At 41.3% G+C, this 16,652-nt stretch overlaps 1 protein-coding gene across 1 annotated transcript; it reads right to left on the minus strand.

The window, feature by feature from the left end:
- Positions 1-904: 904 nt before the first annotated feature.
- Positions 905-8,142, minus strand: LOC149322868 (lysozyme C, milk isozyme-like). The gene is made up of 4 exons (XM_089484027.1): positions 8,004-8,142; positions 6,203-6,367; positions 2,813-2,891; positions 905-971 (listed from the first exon to the last, which is right to left on the minus strand). The coding sequence occupies exons 1-4, from the start codon at positions 8,140-8,142 to the stop codon at positions 905-907; spliced, it is 450 nt and encodes a 149-aa protein (XP_089340153.1).
- Between the last annotated feature and the right edge of the window lie 8,510 nt (positions 8,143-16,652).

The raw sequence follows: 16,652 nt of genomic DNA on the forward strand, positions 1-16,652 counted from the left end.
GTGACTAATTACCATATTGGGGAATGGTGGGGAATCTTTGGCCCTCTAAATGCTGTTCAACCACAAGGCCCATAATCCCTGTGTCAGAAAGGGATTATAGCAGCTGATGTACAGATTTCTAGGAGGGATAATTATTTCCTACCCCTGTGCTGCTTGAGCCCACCTAGTAGTTGTGATTACCCAGTATATGATCATGTTGCTCTAGTCCAAAGCCAGTATGGTGTACTCCTTTGGGTGTTGGACTAGGACTCTTGGAAACGAGGGATCAAATCTCCATTTGGCCATGGAAATCCACTGGGTCATGTTGGGTAAATCACACACTCTCAGCTCTAGAGGAGGGCAATGGCAACCCCCTTCTGAACAAATCTTGCCAAGAAAACACCATGATAGGGTCATCTTGTTGTTTGTTATTGTGTGGCTTCAAGTCATTTCTGACTTATGGCGACCCTACAGTGTATCATGGCATTTTCTTGACAAGTTTCTTCAGAGGGGTTTGCCATTACCATCCTCTGGGTTGCCATAAATCAGAAATGACCTGAAGGCACACCACAACCACCACATCAATGTTGAGGAAAGACTCACCTACTAAACACAGGCAGGGCAAGTTAATTTGAAGGTAAATGCTGGGATTTTTTGCCTGAAGAAAATTCCAGCACACACACAGAGCTTCTATTTGTGTTAAGGAGTGTCCCACCACCATTGGCACCTATCAACCCAATCTGCCATGTAGACAGAGGTCCAACATGCACCACAGGGGATACAGAAGAATGGGAATATTTCTCTTCAATCTATGGAACTGAATAAATAATCAGGGATAACAACCAATATAAAATGCACTTGGAAATAATTTTTAAAAAATCATTTATAATTTCAGAGGGCAGAGGGATTGTAGCCACGTGCGTTTTCACACCTTACACCCCTTCACCCAGTGCGATAAGTCTTGATCTTCACAGTGCTTTTTCCACTCATCCCTGCAGGAAGGAGATCAAAAAGAGAAAATGACTCAGTACAATTCATTTTCCCCAAAGACAAATGTATACATTATGCAGGGATTTTGCTACTCTAAGGACCATATATAGAACAAAACGATTTGCCATAATCCAAGCAGGAATGACACACACTCTACTGAAATCAATAGGAACAGAGAAACAGTTCTTCTAATACATCCTTACTAGAGAGTAAGTACCAATGAATGAATGGGAGTTCTTTCTGAATAAGCACACACAAGATCAGATGGCACATGGATCTTGTCTTGGAGTGGAGTACTTTCCATAATAGATCTGAATTGCCCCAGACAGGTTTGCATTTGCATTCCCTAGCTCAGTTTATGAGTGTTGCCTTTCTAACCTCTGGCTTCAGGTACAGATTTGACAGGTAGGGTCATGGGCTTTTACAAATGGTGAAGACCTGATAATTTCAGCAAATTCTGTTTCTCTGATCACCACCAATGAATCCGAAGTGCAGTAGACTATATTTCAGCAGAATGAACTGGCAAAAACCGCCTCTGAGTCTTCCTTGCCTAAGAAAACCCTATGAAATTAATGGTGTCGCCAGATACACCAAGTCATCTGTCAACTTACTGTGACCCCATGAATTTCATAGGGTTTTCTTAGGCAAGGAAGACTTAGAGGTGGTTTTGCCCATTCCTTTCTCTCAAATATAACCTACAGCACCTGGGATTCATTGGTGATTTCCCATCTAAGTACTAACCGGGGATGACCCTGCTTAGCCACCTAGATCGGGTGGGATCTGGAACCTTATGCACTGGGGAAATTTATTTGACACAGCTATTAAATATGGATTAAATAGAGTCCATAAATTCCACTCTCCTTTGCATACATGGACAGGCTTCCTACTGACCACTATGCTGGAACCCATGCTGCTACTTTGTGCATGCACAGATAGAAAGAATATTCTTGCTTAGGTATGGAACATCCTCCCTTTGGAAGCCTGATTAGCACCAACGTTGCATCAAGTAAAAAACATGGCTGCTTATGAAAACTTTTGGGGGGGTCTAATTGATTTATTTTTAAAAATCCTCCCACACACATGGTTTCAATGCATTTCAAATTATTTTAACCTAATCTGCCTTTTTATTCGTTAACTGTTTAATATATATTTTATATGATATAAAATGATGATGATGGCTAATTTCCCATTCAGAAAACGAGTTTCCCAATAGTTGGGAGGCCCTGTTGTGAAGAAAAATAGAGCAGCAAGATTCTGTATGGTTTTCTCCCAGGGTTTGAATATCCCAAAGTTTCCAAGTGAATTATTCTGCAGAAGAAAACATGGAGTAGGCTTGGGTTTGGTTGGATTGGGTTGGGTTTTGTACAGATGTTTTTTCCTTCACAAACTGATATAATCCCATTTGAACTGCCGTGGCTCCACTGTATGGAATCCTGGGATTTATAGTTTGGACAGAGGCACCAGAGGCATGCTCTGGCTGAGGAGTCCAAATGCCACTCCCTCAACTGCAAGTCCCACGATTCCATAGGATGTTGCCATGGCAGTTAAAGTGGAATCATAGCACTCTGTGTGGTGTGGAAGGGGTCCTGGTGTAGCATTTTGGCAAAGTCTGGACCTTACAGCAGCAACAGCTTTAGCAGTTTAATACCAACATGTCAGGCTGCTGCAAGAGACACAGGAACAGGGCTAGAGAAAAACTGACAATCTTTTTTAAAAACATAGAAGAGAATAGGGATCCCAATGGGCTAATGAAGGCTATGCTAATCCAGGGCAAGAGGTGCTTGGTGGTCAGCACATGAGAATCTACTCATCTGTGGGTGGCTAACATAGGTTGTTCTCATACCAGGTCCTCATGCCTTCGGGATCTTTCACAATCCTCTTGACACAACGGATATCATCCACAAGATCTGGATCCAGAAAATCTAGAAAAAATAAGGAAAAAGCAAGATATGAATGTTGGGCTTAGTCCCTGCTGAATAAATAATATGAACATTGTTTGGAAGGGAGAATTCAAAGGTTCTGTCTGTGCCTTCAAGTTGCCTGTCAACTTTATGCCGACTCCATGAATTTCCTAGGATTTTCTTAGGCAAGGAACAGTCAGAATTTTTTTTGTCAGTTCCTTCCTTTGAAACAGAGCCTACAGCACCTGATATTTGTTGGCGCTCTCCCATCTAATTCCTCTCCAGGGCAGACTGTGCTTAGCTTCATAAGGTCAGATAGGATCTGGTCCCTTTAGGATGTTTAGGCACCGTGCTATATTGTGTGCAAACATGCCTTCAGGCCACCTGCCAACTTATGAAAACCCCATAAATTTCATAGGATTTTCCTGGCACAAAATACTTGAGGGGGGTTATCAATTCCTTCCTCTGGTAGCCTACAGCATCCATGAACTGGTGTGATATAGCATTGTGTTTGATTGTTGGACTGTGACTCTGGAGACCAGGGTTCAATTCCCATCTCAATCATAAAACCCATTGGGTGACCTTGGATAAGTCACACTGTCTCAGCCTCAGGAGAGGGCAGTGGCAAACCTCCTCTGAACAAATCTTGCAGAGAAAAAAACATGATTAGGATGCCAAGAAGAAAACATAGGATAGCCTTTAGGGTCACCATAAAATCTTGTAAGGATTGGGGAAGGAACAGGTAGAAAGAGCCATGACTGGTTTTTCTTTCACCCCTTTGGGAGACTGAGCAAACACCAGATAGAGTTCATTATATTTTCCAGTGGGGCAAAAAGAGACCAGTCCCCAGTCCATTGTCTCAGGACCGGCTCTGCTGGGCTGCAGCAGAAAGTAATGGCCTGTTTCGGGGCCACTATTGCTCCCGCATGGAGAAACAGGTGGAGCAGGATAGAAGACCATGAGCCAAAATAGTATAACAAAACTTCACAAACTACTCATCCTTGTAGAGAAGGGGGGATCATTTGGAAAGTATTTATGGTTAAGAAAACCATTGCCTTTGCTTCTGTGGGAATGAACGCAAAGGCATATCTGTGTTAGTCTGGATCAAAGCCTTTGAAGAATCTGACTGTCACCCACTTAGGGGTCCAAAACACACTGCAGAAATCATCCAGTTTGAGGTCGCTTTAACTGCCCTGGCTCAGTGCTAGGGAATTCTGCAGGTTTGTGAGGCATTTATCCTTCTCTGTCAGAGAGTTCTAGTGACACAATAAACTAGAAGTCCCAGAATTCCCTAACACTGAACCATGGTAGTTAAAGCGACCTCAAACTGGATTATTTCTGCAGTGTGTTTTGGACCAAGGAGATAGTGAGCACTAATGTAAATGGCCAGCAGATGGGGCTGGTGTAGCATACTTTCTTCATCTGAATGGCAACATTCCTGATCAGGGATGCAAGGGAGGTTATTTTAAAAAGGCACATGGTACCTTGCAGGCAATTGTTTCAAAAAGATCTGTCATAACCAAAAACATTGGGATGTTTCTTGGGAGGTGGAATGCAAGCACAAGATGCCCAACACTTGCTTTAGAATTATGTAAGACCAGCTTCCAGCCCTTTGAATATTTATGGTTTTCATTACTCACTGTTTGGAAAAGTTCCTTCCTCATTTTATTTTATTTTATTTTTTGGACTGCACTTCCAATAATCCCCTAAATGGCAAAGCCAGCTGGGAAATTCTTGGATATGCAGTCAAAAGGGGAAGGGACTTTGGACTCTATCGCATGCGGTTAAAAGAGCAGCTTACCTTTCACAAATTCAGTGCTAATTCGGGAGGTAGTCGGTTCCTATCACAAATAAATTGCCACTGAATTGGTGCCCAGGTCCATCCCGGATGCAGCCCCGGTCGTTTAAGCTGCTTCTGCTGCTGCCTCTTTTCAAAAATGGAAGTTTCCAAAATGGTTTAGACGACCCGGGCTGCATCCAGCATGGACCTGGCAGCGATTTGGTGGTATGTGTGATAGGAACCGGCTGCCTCCTGAATTAACACTGAATTCAGGAAAGGTAAGCCACTCTTTTAACCCCATGCAAGAAGGTCCTCTGTCTCTCCTTATAGAAAACAGGAGGGTGTGTGTTGAGAGCAACAGAAGACATCTTTCTTGCAGCAGCCATGTGTGGTGCCTCTCCAGCTTCTCCCAGGCTGTGGAACTCCCTTCCACAAGAGGTCGGGTCGGATCCCATTTCCTCCTGTCTTTCTGCTGGCAGGTGAAGACTGTTTGTTTGTTGGTATGTTTCGGCAGGCTTTTGAATTTTAATTATGGAGTTGCAGCGTGTGAAGTGGTGTGCTCTTTGTGTGTGTGTGTGTGTGTTTCAATATTTTATTGAAACTGTGTTTTTAATATATTTTAAGTGTCTTGAGTACTGTTGATATATTATGAGATATTATTTGTATTAAAATTGCATTAATCTACACTTTTATAGTATCGTCTTAACTTTGTTATAATAACGTTTTATTAATGTTATAATCTTGTTTGTGGTGTTAGATTGTGCGCTGTAGGCAGGCTTTTGTTTCTATTTTGGATTGTTGTTTTCTTTCCTCTGTAAAGCGCTATGTAAAGCCTATGGCGCTATACAAATAAATGTAATAATAATAATAATGATAATTTTGCTGTTGTTAATCGTCTTTTAAATAATATTGATTTAAATACACTTTTTTAACTTTTGTAGATTAATGTTTTTTGTTGGACCTTTTAAAAAATTATTATGAAATCCTTTGGATTCCATTTTGGGAGAAAGGTGGGATGTAAGTGCAATAAATAAAGAAATAATACCTTTGGAGGAAACTTAGGAGAGGTCCTTCTCAATGTCTGCAACGCCCTTTCCAGAAAGGTAAAACTGGCACCTTCCCTACTCTCTTTCTGTAAATGGGCGAATCCTTTTTTGTTGTTATTATTATTTCTGGACGTCTTTGAAGACTGGCTGCTCAAGGGAACTGGACCTTTATGAATTGTGCTGCACTGTCTATCTGTTTTATTTGTCATTTCTCATGGTTACAGTTGTTTTAACTGGATATAATCCTGTGGATAGTGTAATGATATCTTTAACTTTTGCATTTGGTATATATATTTTTGGCAATGTCTCTTAACTGTTGTAAACAGCTTTGAGCCCCAAACTGGGGGAAAGGTGTGATATAAATAAATAAACCACTGCCCCACATATGCAACTTACAGCACTGTCAACAGTATAGGAGTGTTGTGCAAAATCACCATGCATGCATAGGGCAAATGGCACTTGTGTATGTCCTAATAGGATGCTGACCAGTGATAGGGGACACTGACCTTTGCAGGATATGGAGCAAAGGTTCTGCGACACAATAGTACGAGAGGTATCTCTGCACCACCAGCCACTGTTGATGTGGAAGATACCATAGTCTTTGGTGCCATCCCGGTGCCGATCGATAGCCTCTGTGTCAAAACCAGTCTCATAAAATGCCATGCAGATCCCTGCAGAGAGGGGAAGGGAAGAACCAATGTATTAAGTGCACCATCTAATAATGGTGCCAGCCACCCCCAGTGTATTAAGTAAGGACAACACATTATGAAGCTGGTAGAAGCATGGGCTGCATCTCCGTTGCAAAATTAATGCACCGTGACACTGCTTTATTGGTTCAATGCTATGGAATCCTGGTGTTAAAGTGCATTAATTCCGCTGTGTGGCAGCAGCCACAGTCTCTAATACAGAAATGGAGCAAATGTGGGATGTAGACTAGTCCACGTGCATCCCCAAGCCTCACTTTTGTGACAATATGTTTTGTGAGATTCAGTACTATATAGGCCCTAGGTACCCTGTACAACCAGCAGTGGCATAATAAGGGAAGGTGATAGAGCAAGGATGATCTTCTGGCATTTGTCTGGATTATTATTATTATTATTATTATTATTATTATTAATATTCCGCTTTTTCACATGGAATCAAAGCGGATCACAAAAGTAATTGTTTGGATTGGAAGGGATGGACCTGTGTCACAATGCCAGACCACTGCTGTTGTCTGGTCTAGATAAAGCACTATGTAAAGAGGTACTGGATAGCTACTTCCTTGTCATGAAAAGTAGTTATGTTTGCATAACCCCTGATTGTGTGTATGTGCTTTGGAGGCTGTATCCACACTGCATAAATATTCCAGTTTGACACCATTTTAACTTCTGTGGCTCAATGGGAACTGTAGTTTTGTGAGACATTTAGCCTTAACATTGAACCATGGCAGTTAAAGTCTTGTCAAACTAGATTATTTCTCCAGTGTGAATGCAGCCCAAGTTGCCTGTTGACTTATGGTGATTCCATGAATTGCATTAGGTTTTCCTAGGCAAGGAATACTTGGAGGTGGTTCTGCCAGTTCTGTCCTCTGAAATATAGCCTACAGCACTGGTATTTATTGGTGGACTCCCACTAAGGTACTAACTAGGGCTGGCCCTGCTTAGTTTCTGAGTATAAATCACAAGTCCCCTGCAAAATCCACTTGGGACGCCAGAGGGAGAAGTTTTCCAGTCCATGAGCATATTCTTCGAAAGCACTTGAATTTCTGACCAACCTCCTGTTTTTTTCATATGACCAACCATTGTACATACTAAGCATGTACTAGCTATACCTCCCAAAAATCCAAAAGGAATCATCTTACCTAAAACAAGAATGGGTAACCCTCAGGGGCTGAGGAGTCACACTGGTTTCGGAGTGGATCCAGGAAGGCCACATAGCCCACCCAGCCTCCTCTCCCAATAAATGTCCGCTACATTTCCTATGTAAAGAAGGAAAAAAACACCACTCCTGGATCTAAAATAGGGTGGGAGCATTCTGAGGTTTGGAGTCCTTTGGGACAAAACATTTTTCAAAAAGGTTTTCTTTTTTCCTTCTAAAAGTGGGATGGAGCCTTGTTTCCTGAAAAATGCTCTTTGGGGTGAATATGGGGCTATACTCCACTCTCCCCACCCCTGACTTGAAGCGAAGTGGGTAGGTGGGTGCTTTGTCCATCCGTAATACTATTACTACAGCTATTAGAATTGTATTTTGAAAAGACCCCCAGCATGTACTCTTCTCATACTCTATGCACTTCAGTTTTGTTCTCCACTGAGGAGCAGCACTCACAATTGGCCAAGCTATAACCCTCATATCCATCCAGCCCATTGTCCTGCAGCACATGGGCCAGCTCACAGCGACCAAAGATCTTGGCTTGGGTCATGTCCACAAAGCAGGCAAAGAGGAAGGTCTGGAGCAAAGGAGCCATGTTCTCGGCCACCTGGCAGGGGAGGAGAAAGAAATCACACATCGATATGAGAATCTGTGGCTGCCACATTTAACTTCCTTTGTGGACAATGGGAGAAACAGGTGGGCTGCTTGCTCACCCAGGGGCTAAGAAAGCGATTGCCATTTTGAAGAGTCAGGGAGGGACTGAAAGCAGGTTCTCTGCTCTGTCGAAGTAGTACATTATCATCTCCTGGTTCAGCTCTAGAGAGCTTTTCAACCTGTGGGGCTTCCTTTGAAGAGTGTTTGGAAACATCAGCTGGTCCAAAGAACTGTAGCCAAATTGTTAACTAGAAGTGAACTGGTTCTAGGGACCCTTGTTGCAACAGCTCCAGCTGTCTACTCAAGGTGCAATTCAAATGCTGTTGATGCTCTATAAAGCCCTATGTGGCTCATTCAGGTTACTTGCCTATGTTTTGAGATCTTCTGAGTTCCACCACCTTCACAGATATTTGGTGGGAACACAGGAGAAGGCCTTTTCAGCTCTTGAACTTCTTTCCCAGATAGGTTAGGCTGGCCTCCTCCTCACTGTATTTCCACAGCCAGGTAAAGCCCTTTTTATTCTGCTAGGCCTTTGAGGATTAAATTTTTAGGGTAAACATGCCTTGTATAATGTGCTGGACTTTATTTGTTGCTTTTGTTTTATGTGTTTAACCAGTTTTAATTTTATGATAGTTTAAATTCCTTTTTAAATTTTGTATGCTATGAATTTTTAACTATGGTTACTGTAACTATAATTAAATCCCAGACCGGGAAAGAAGCGATGCACACACACTCAGTGCCTTGAGAAGAGTAGTAACATTACTACCACTACCACCACTATTACTACAGTCGGCCCTTCTTATACACGGATTTTTTATACGCGGATTCAAGCATACACGGTTTGAAAATGTTCCAAAAAAGTATAAATTTACCTTGATTTTCCATTTTTTATAAGGGACACCATTTTGCTATGTCATTATATTTAATGGGACTTGAGCATACATGGATTTTGTTATACACGGGGGATCTTGGAACCAAACCCCAGCGTATAACAAGGGTCCACTGTACAGTTATATATACATACTCTATGTGATAACTGCATCTAGCATATTAGGTTTCTCTTATATAAAATAGCAAAATCAGGGGTTGCTTTCTGGAATTTATATATTTTTGGAACATTTTCAAACCATAGATAGTTGAATCAGTGGATAAAGAATCCATGTCTATGGAGGGGACAGAACAAAGCTCTTGTAAACACTAGGATATTGGCCAGCAACAACCAGAAAACCATCCAGCAAGAACCAGTGTGACATAGTAGTTTGAACATAGAACTAGGATACTGGAGAGTAGGCTTCTCTTCCCTGCTCAGCCATGGAACCCTTCTGGGTGACCTAGGGCAAGTCACACCTTCTCAGCCCCAGAATAGCTCATGATCAGTTTGCCTTAGGGTTGCCATAAATCAGATACGACTTGAAGGCACACAGCGACAAAGTATATAAAGGTTTTATTTCTATAATGTAGTTTTGAAGCCTCTAATTATTGTTGGCATTTTCATTCTCCTCCCACCTTTGGATGCCTTCCATGTAATTATTTATGAATGTATTTACTTATGAATTAATAGATACAGTGTAATTTAATTTATGGATTGGTTGTTTGTGTATGCAGTTTTTTTCATGAATCAATTGTTTCAGCATCCCTGATGTATATTTTACATGTGCATAAATAGTTTATTGTGGTCTTATACTTGCTATGTGCCTTTTTTTGTTTCCACAAAGTGTTTTTAGAGTTTATTGTTAGCAGTTAAATTGCCGTTCACCTGTGTAGGGTTGTATAAATCACATTCTTCCCCAGGTTGCTTTGCACATGTTAGATGGCAAGCCACATTCCCACATCCAACACAGACATTCATTTGGTCTTGAACGAATAGGTCAGAGACTGAGGTCCATTACATGCTGCAGAAATCACCAGTCTGAGACTGCCCTGGCTCAATCCTTGGGAATTCTGGGAACTGTAGTTTTCTGAGAGATTCAGCCTCCTCTGTCAGAAAGATCTAGTGTGACAATAAACTACAGTTCCTAAGATTGCCTAGCACTGAGCCAGGGCAGTTAAAGCTGTCTCAAACTCTATTATTTCTGCAGTATGCTTTGGGCCCCAGTCTACAAAAGCTAATGAATGCTATAACTTCTTTCACACAGTTACTCTCAAAGGTGTTGCAAGATCCCTTTACATACGGATATTCCAGACTAACACAGCAACATCTCTGAATTCTATCTTGTATTTTATTGTTGATACAGAATTGTTTAGATGGTAGGCTGCCTTGATAATTTATTTGCATGGAAAGGGGGGGGGGAGGTAAAATACTTTTAATTACAAAATTTTAAAATTATCCTTAATTTAACCAGCACAGGTGAACAAATTAATCTAAGGAGGTGTATGAAGGTAAGAGTAAATGAGGAAGAGTGAGTACATGAATGACTAAGGAATAAGGAGAAATGGTGTGGAGGAAGAGGATGGAGAGGGAGATGAAAGAAGAAGAGTGGAAGGGAAATAGAGAGGGAAAGGGGAACAGAGAAGGAGGGAAAGAAAGGAAGAGAAAGGGTAAAAAGGGAAGATTTAGAGGGAGTAGGAAAATGGGAATAAAGAAAGAAGAGAGATGATTATAGCAATTAAATGAGAATCTTTGTAAGTTTTAAGTTGTAGAGTGTGAAACTACAGTATGTAGTATGTCTTTCAAAAGATGTGATATGTGCTATGAGATATAACTGAGATATTTTGGTCAAAGACCGTAAATAAATTACAGTAGTTATGTATGTGCTATGTGTTCTATGATATATATTAGAAGACTTGATTATGAATATTATGATTTTTGTATTATGGATGTTATGAGTAATATGTTTTTTCCTGTTTTTATAATGAATATATATATATATTTAAAAAAGCACAGATAGCGCATGGCAGTTTGTGGATGATGTGACCCAGTACCATCTGGGTATCCTGATCACTCCAGTGAACTCACCGTCTATAAAAAAGGAAAGGACGAAATCTGGCCTGGCTGGTCACAAGGGGCAGCAGGTTGTGTTTCAATAGGGAAAGCAGAGCTGGAGGGCCCAAGGTCACCGTTGCTTTTCCATGGAGGCTACTGCTGCCATGAGGTTCCAGCCCTCTTCTCCTTCCTTTCAGAAACTCCATGAAATTCTAGAACCTGCGCTGAACTGTGACTTCATCTCCCCAAAGGATGCTGAAGCTGCAGCCTTGATCTGCATGGACAGAAATTCTGTCAGGAACACTGTGGGAAAATCCCAGGGAGATCCCAGGAATGCTTCAGACAAGCCCCTGAAAGCTCTGTGGAAAAGCCACTCAACAATCTTGATAGAACATCAGTTCTGCAAATAGGCTAAGAAAGAACTAAGGAAGGCTGTAGAAAAGCTTCCAGGGGTTTGCTCTTCTTTCCTTCTTGGTGACTCATCTGATGGCTTTTAAACTTTCCCTGGTAGGCTCCTATAGATTACATTAACTTTTCTCCCACACAGATCCCATGAAAGGACAAGGATCAACACTAACTTCATGCCAGCTACAACCAGGGACAGCCTGTTCTCTTTCTGTGTCATTCCTGGTCTGTCTAGGGCATGAGTGGGCAACTGTGGGAGACCAGGTGGCCACATTAGCCCGCCGCTGCCCCTGGACATCTTGGAAGGCTGCATACAACAATTCAACACAATTCATTTTTTGCCCCTGCCAAAGGCCCTCTAGGAGGTGTAGGGACATTTCCACCACTTTTGGGGGACCCTGCCAGGCCGTTTCTGGTAGCTTTTTTATAGCTACCAGCATTGATTGGAAGTTACTCCCTATTCACATTTTAATTTGGACAAAGCCCTCTCCTAAAATGGCCCCAAGAAGGCAAAAATGTGGCAGAAATTCTTCCACAGCCACAGGGTTCATTTGGGGGTAAAAAAATAGAACTGAGGTCTGGGAGCCACAAAAACTTGCCCATGGACCACATTTTGGCCAAACCTGGTCTAGGGGCAGAAAAGCCATCTGTCCTGCAAATATTGGACAGCTATTCAAACTTAATTGTGTATTCCTGATATACACACTTAGCCTCTAGCAGATCAATATTTCCTTAAAAAGTAGTAGCATACCCTCCAGTTGCCCTGGATTAGCAGGGACAGTTCTGAGAAACTGGGACATTTTTCAGTTGCTTTTAAAATGTCCCAGTTTCTCACTCCTCTTCCCACTTTCTCTCTTTGTCCTGGACTTACTTCCATTGTGGCAAACTGAGTTCAAATTGAAAAAGTACTTTGCACTCAATTGATTCAGGAGAGGGAGAGGAAAGGAGAAGAAGTCTTGTCCTTCCCAGGAGGCTCATGCCAAAGCAAACTGCTACAGCTTCTTTAGCTTGTGTATTCTTCCTCATGAATAACTTTTGCCATCTTGGCCACACACATCCCAGCTTTGATCTGTGAAATGTTGGAGGGTAATCTTTAGTGAGAACTAATGGGACTGCAGTACTATTGGGAGCTTACTGACAGGTTTCCCCCATCAATGAAAAGAGACTCCCTAACCATACTTTGGAGACAGAACAGCTATGGGCTGGAGGCAACATTGTGTGATAACTATCACCAAAGGTGCTATTTTCTGACTGAAATTTGTGGTTTAAAATCCATGTGTAGTAATCGTCTAAGATTCACAGTGCTTCCATGATTTTATGTAGTGAAAGGTCCTGTTATTCTAATCTCATCAAAAAATTGCTCTATGGATCAAAGTAAATCAAATGCATCCTTATTTAGCATTTCTTGTTGTTGTTATTGTTGTTGTTGTTGTTAACCTCTCTCAAGTCAATCTCAACTCATGGTGACCCTTGGATGAAACATCTCCAAACTCTTTATCTTCCACTATTATTCTAAGTTCCTGCAGATTCATACCCGTGACCTCCTTGAGTCTATCCATCTAGCATGTAATCTTCCTCTCATTCTAATTCCCTTCACTTTTTCTAGCATTATTGTCTTTTCCAATGAGACATGCTTCTCATAATGTGGCTAAAGTAAGGCAGCCTCAATTTAATCATCTTTGCCTCAAAGGAAACTTCAGGTTTGATCTGTTCCAGGATCCATTTATTTATTCTTCTTTGCTGCCCATGATATCTCAGCACTCTTCTCCAGAACCACATCTCAAATGAATTTATTCTCTTTTTGACCATTTTCTTAACTGTCCAACTCTTGATTCCATACATGGTAATGGAGAATACAATTACTTGTACAATTCTAACTTGCATGCTTAGTTGCTCTTTAGGACCTTCTCTAGTTCTTTCACAGCTGCCCTCCCCATTCCTATAAGTTTATCGCACAGAACTTGGAGAATGGGAGTGGAGCGGAACGGGGGGAAACACGTTATCGCACAGGAGAACATCGACAATGCCACCGGGAGTCCCCAATCTGTTCCCCATCCATCCCACAGCAGCTGATTTTGAAGAATGATTCTGAACACTTCTTCAAAATCGGCTGCTGTGGGACAGATGGGGGAATGGATTGGGGACTCCCAGCAGCATCGGTAGCAGTCTCCTGTGAAATAACATGGGTTTTTTCATGTTCTGTTCCGTTCCCTTCCTATTCCCTTCCGTTCCTCTCTGTTCCCGTTCTCCAAGTCCGATGCAATAAACTTATTATTCTTCTTTTGATTTCCAAGGTATAGGAACACTTTTGCTATTTTTATATAGGCTAAGCTTTTGAAGATCCTCTGAGGTCATTCTATTTTGATTCTTTATCTTCAACAGAAAGCCTGCCTTTGCACTTCCTCAGTAGTTGCTCTAGGCCTGTGATGTTTTCTGCTAATAGTATGGTGTCATCTGCTTACCTCAGATTGTTGATGTTGCTTCCTCCTAATTTCACTCCTCCTGATTCTGTGCCCAAGCCTGCTTTTCTTATAATATGGTCTGCATACAAGTTGAAAAGATAGAGTGAAAGGATGCAAAATTGCCTGGCCCCTTTGACAACTGGGAACCATTCTGTTTCTCCATGTTCTGTCCTAAGAGTAGCCTCGTGTCCTAGGTACAGATTTCACATCAGGACTATCAAATGTAGTGGCACCCCCTTGGCTATGCCTGTCATGGTCTATGCGGTTGCTATAGTCTATATAGCACATGCTGATAGTCTTTTGGAATTCCATTAGCTTTTGTATGTTTGCAGTGTGGTCTGGCTCCTCTTCCTCTCTTGAACGCCGCTTGGACCTCTGAGTTAATCTCTCTAATTAATTAATTTGTTTTATTTATATACCGCTATTCCAAAGATCATAGCGGTGAACAGCAAGTAAGCTAATTAGCAAGTAATCTAATTAAGCTAATTTGCCCCCAACAGTCTGGGTACTCATTTTAGCAACCACGGAAGGATGCAAGCCTGAGTCGAGCTTGGGCCCTTTTGCTGGTCTTGAACTTGCAACCTTGTGGTTTCGAGTGAATGGCTGCAGTACAGGCATTTAACCACTGCGCCACCAGGGCTCCATGTATGGTTATTTAGTATGCAAGGATTTAAAAGCACAAATAGCAATACCTGCTGAGTTTTTTTAATAATAATAATAATGATGATGATGATAATGATGATGATGATGATATTTCCTGCCAGAAAATATTTCCTCCTTTGTTATAGTGATGGTGTTTCTCTGAAACTACTGTTTGCTTTGTCAGCAAAACTTCCACTAGTGCTCCTCTGCATCTCTGTTGCTACTACTGATTGTGGCATCCATCGCAACCCTGATAGCTGTTCTGGTCCCTAGGACATTTTTTTTTTTTGGCATAGTTTTGTTATCCTTTTAATGCATTTCTTCCCAGTTGTACACCGTTTAATGCACATCAGCTTGCAAAACTTCTGTGCTTCCAAACTGCAGATTACATTAATGGAATGCTAGCAAAAAATGAACAAGAAAATATAGCCAGGGTGGAAAGAGGAGATATAATGGTCCTTGCCATTGAATTGGCACTCACAGAGAGCAACCCTGGCCATTGTGATTATCTGCAAGAGATGGGACTTGAAGCATAATTTTTCCCAGACAGATCAAGGTTATTCAGAACCACAGTCAAAGGGCTGATGCTTCAGACCACTACCACTTCCCTGACCACATGAAGAATAGTCATTAAAGTGCTGGGAAGAAAACCTCTGCTTTCTCAAAGAAATCCAATAATTTATCTTGGACTCATGTTAGCAAAAAAAATAGGTAATTTACAAGGCCAAACTACATAATCCATTATTCAGGAATGAAACCAGGGCAGGCGGTATCTAATGCAGGTGTGTGTGATTTTTCATCCCTGTGGCTCCCTGGGTGAGCAAAAGTCAAGTGGCATCACTTTTGTTCAAACTGTTTGGCTAAAATAACTAAATAAATTATCATCTCCTCTGCTTTTTCCAAGATTTGAGGAGTCATTGGTGCAGGAGCTTCTCAAACTGCTGTGTTTTCCAGCAGTGTTAGGGTAGCTTAGGCCAGTGCTACTCAAAGTGGTGGTTTGTGGAGCAGTGCCACTTCATAAACTGGTCCTGTGGGCTGCTGGTCCACAGTGAGAAAGAAAGAAAGAAAGAAAGAAAGAAAGAAAGAAAGAAAGCCAATGGGCACAAAAGTGGTGCTTCCAGTCCCTGGTACATTGCAGAGGTGGAAATTCTCGTCCCCCACCCCACATCAAATGGCATGGAAAGCACTAGCTTAGGCAATTTGGGGGTAATTTTCCCATCCATAAAAGCATGCTTTAAGATGAGAGCTTGGTTTGGGAATTTTGAGGGTGACCTGGAGGATTTGGGGGTAGAAATAATGGAGTTGGGCCATATTATAACCCACACATTCTTCACCCTTGCTTTGCACAAGCAAACAAAAGCAAGTTTGGTCCTTTGAAAGAAAAATCGTGCTGCGATCTGGTATGCACTCCTGATCCAGATTGGGCCCTGTCACTGCTGTGTGCCTACAAAAGGTGTAGTTTGCAGTAAATAACACCTTCAGAGGCAAATAGCACACAGTGAGAGATTTTTGCTGGAACACTCCTTTTAGAATGAAGCAAGTTAAATATAATGGTATCTGCAAGGTATTACTTTTGGAAGTGATGGGGACATAATATCATTTAAATAAATACATATACATGCTTTAACTTATGTAAGTATAAATATTTTTGTTGTAAATATTTTAATAAATGAATAATAAATGTTTTGAAAAAACATAATGGTCACTAGAAGCATTATTTAAATGAGTAACTATTTTGATTACTTTTAAAACAGAGTGATTGTTTTGGGATTTGGGTCTATTTTCTGCTCTCTCTCTGTGTGTGTGTGTTTAAAAATAAATGTATTATTCCAAAACATGTTTGTCTGGTATTATTTTACTACCTCATAAAGTATTGCATCACACAAGTAACCATGAAGGTATTACTTTGAGTAAGCAAGAAGTAACATCCACACATTACTTTTGAAAAGTAACATTTCAGGCTCTGAAGACTCTGATATGCATTGGGAACCCATTCTGAGACAAGGCTTTCAAAGCAGC

The sequence above is a fragment of the Sceloporus occidentalis genome, unplaced genomic scaffold (genome assembly GCF_023333645.1).
Source record: "Sceloporus occidentalis isolate IW3139 unplaced genomic scaffold, rSceOcc1.0.p SCAF_1, whole genome shotgun sequence".
Lineage (NCBI taxonomy): Eukaryota > Metazoa > Chordata > Lepidosauria > Squamata > Phrynosomatidae > Sceloporus > Sceloporus occidentalis.

Coding starts and splice junctions, on each gene's coding strand:
- LOC149322868 (XM_089484027.1), bottom strand. CDS start 8,142: ATGGCTCCTTTGCTCCAGACCTTCCTCTTTGCCTGCTTTGTGGACATG. Junction 2,892..6,202: donor TTGCTCCATATCCTGCAAAG/GTCAGTGTCCCC, acceptor TATTTTTTCTAG/ATTTTCTGGATCCAGATCTT. Junction 972..2,812: donor CCCGAAGGCATGAGGACCTG/GTATGAGAACAA, acceptor TCCTTCCTGCAG/GGATGAGTGGAAAAAGCACT.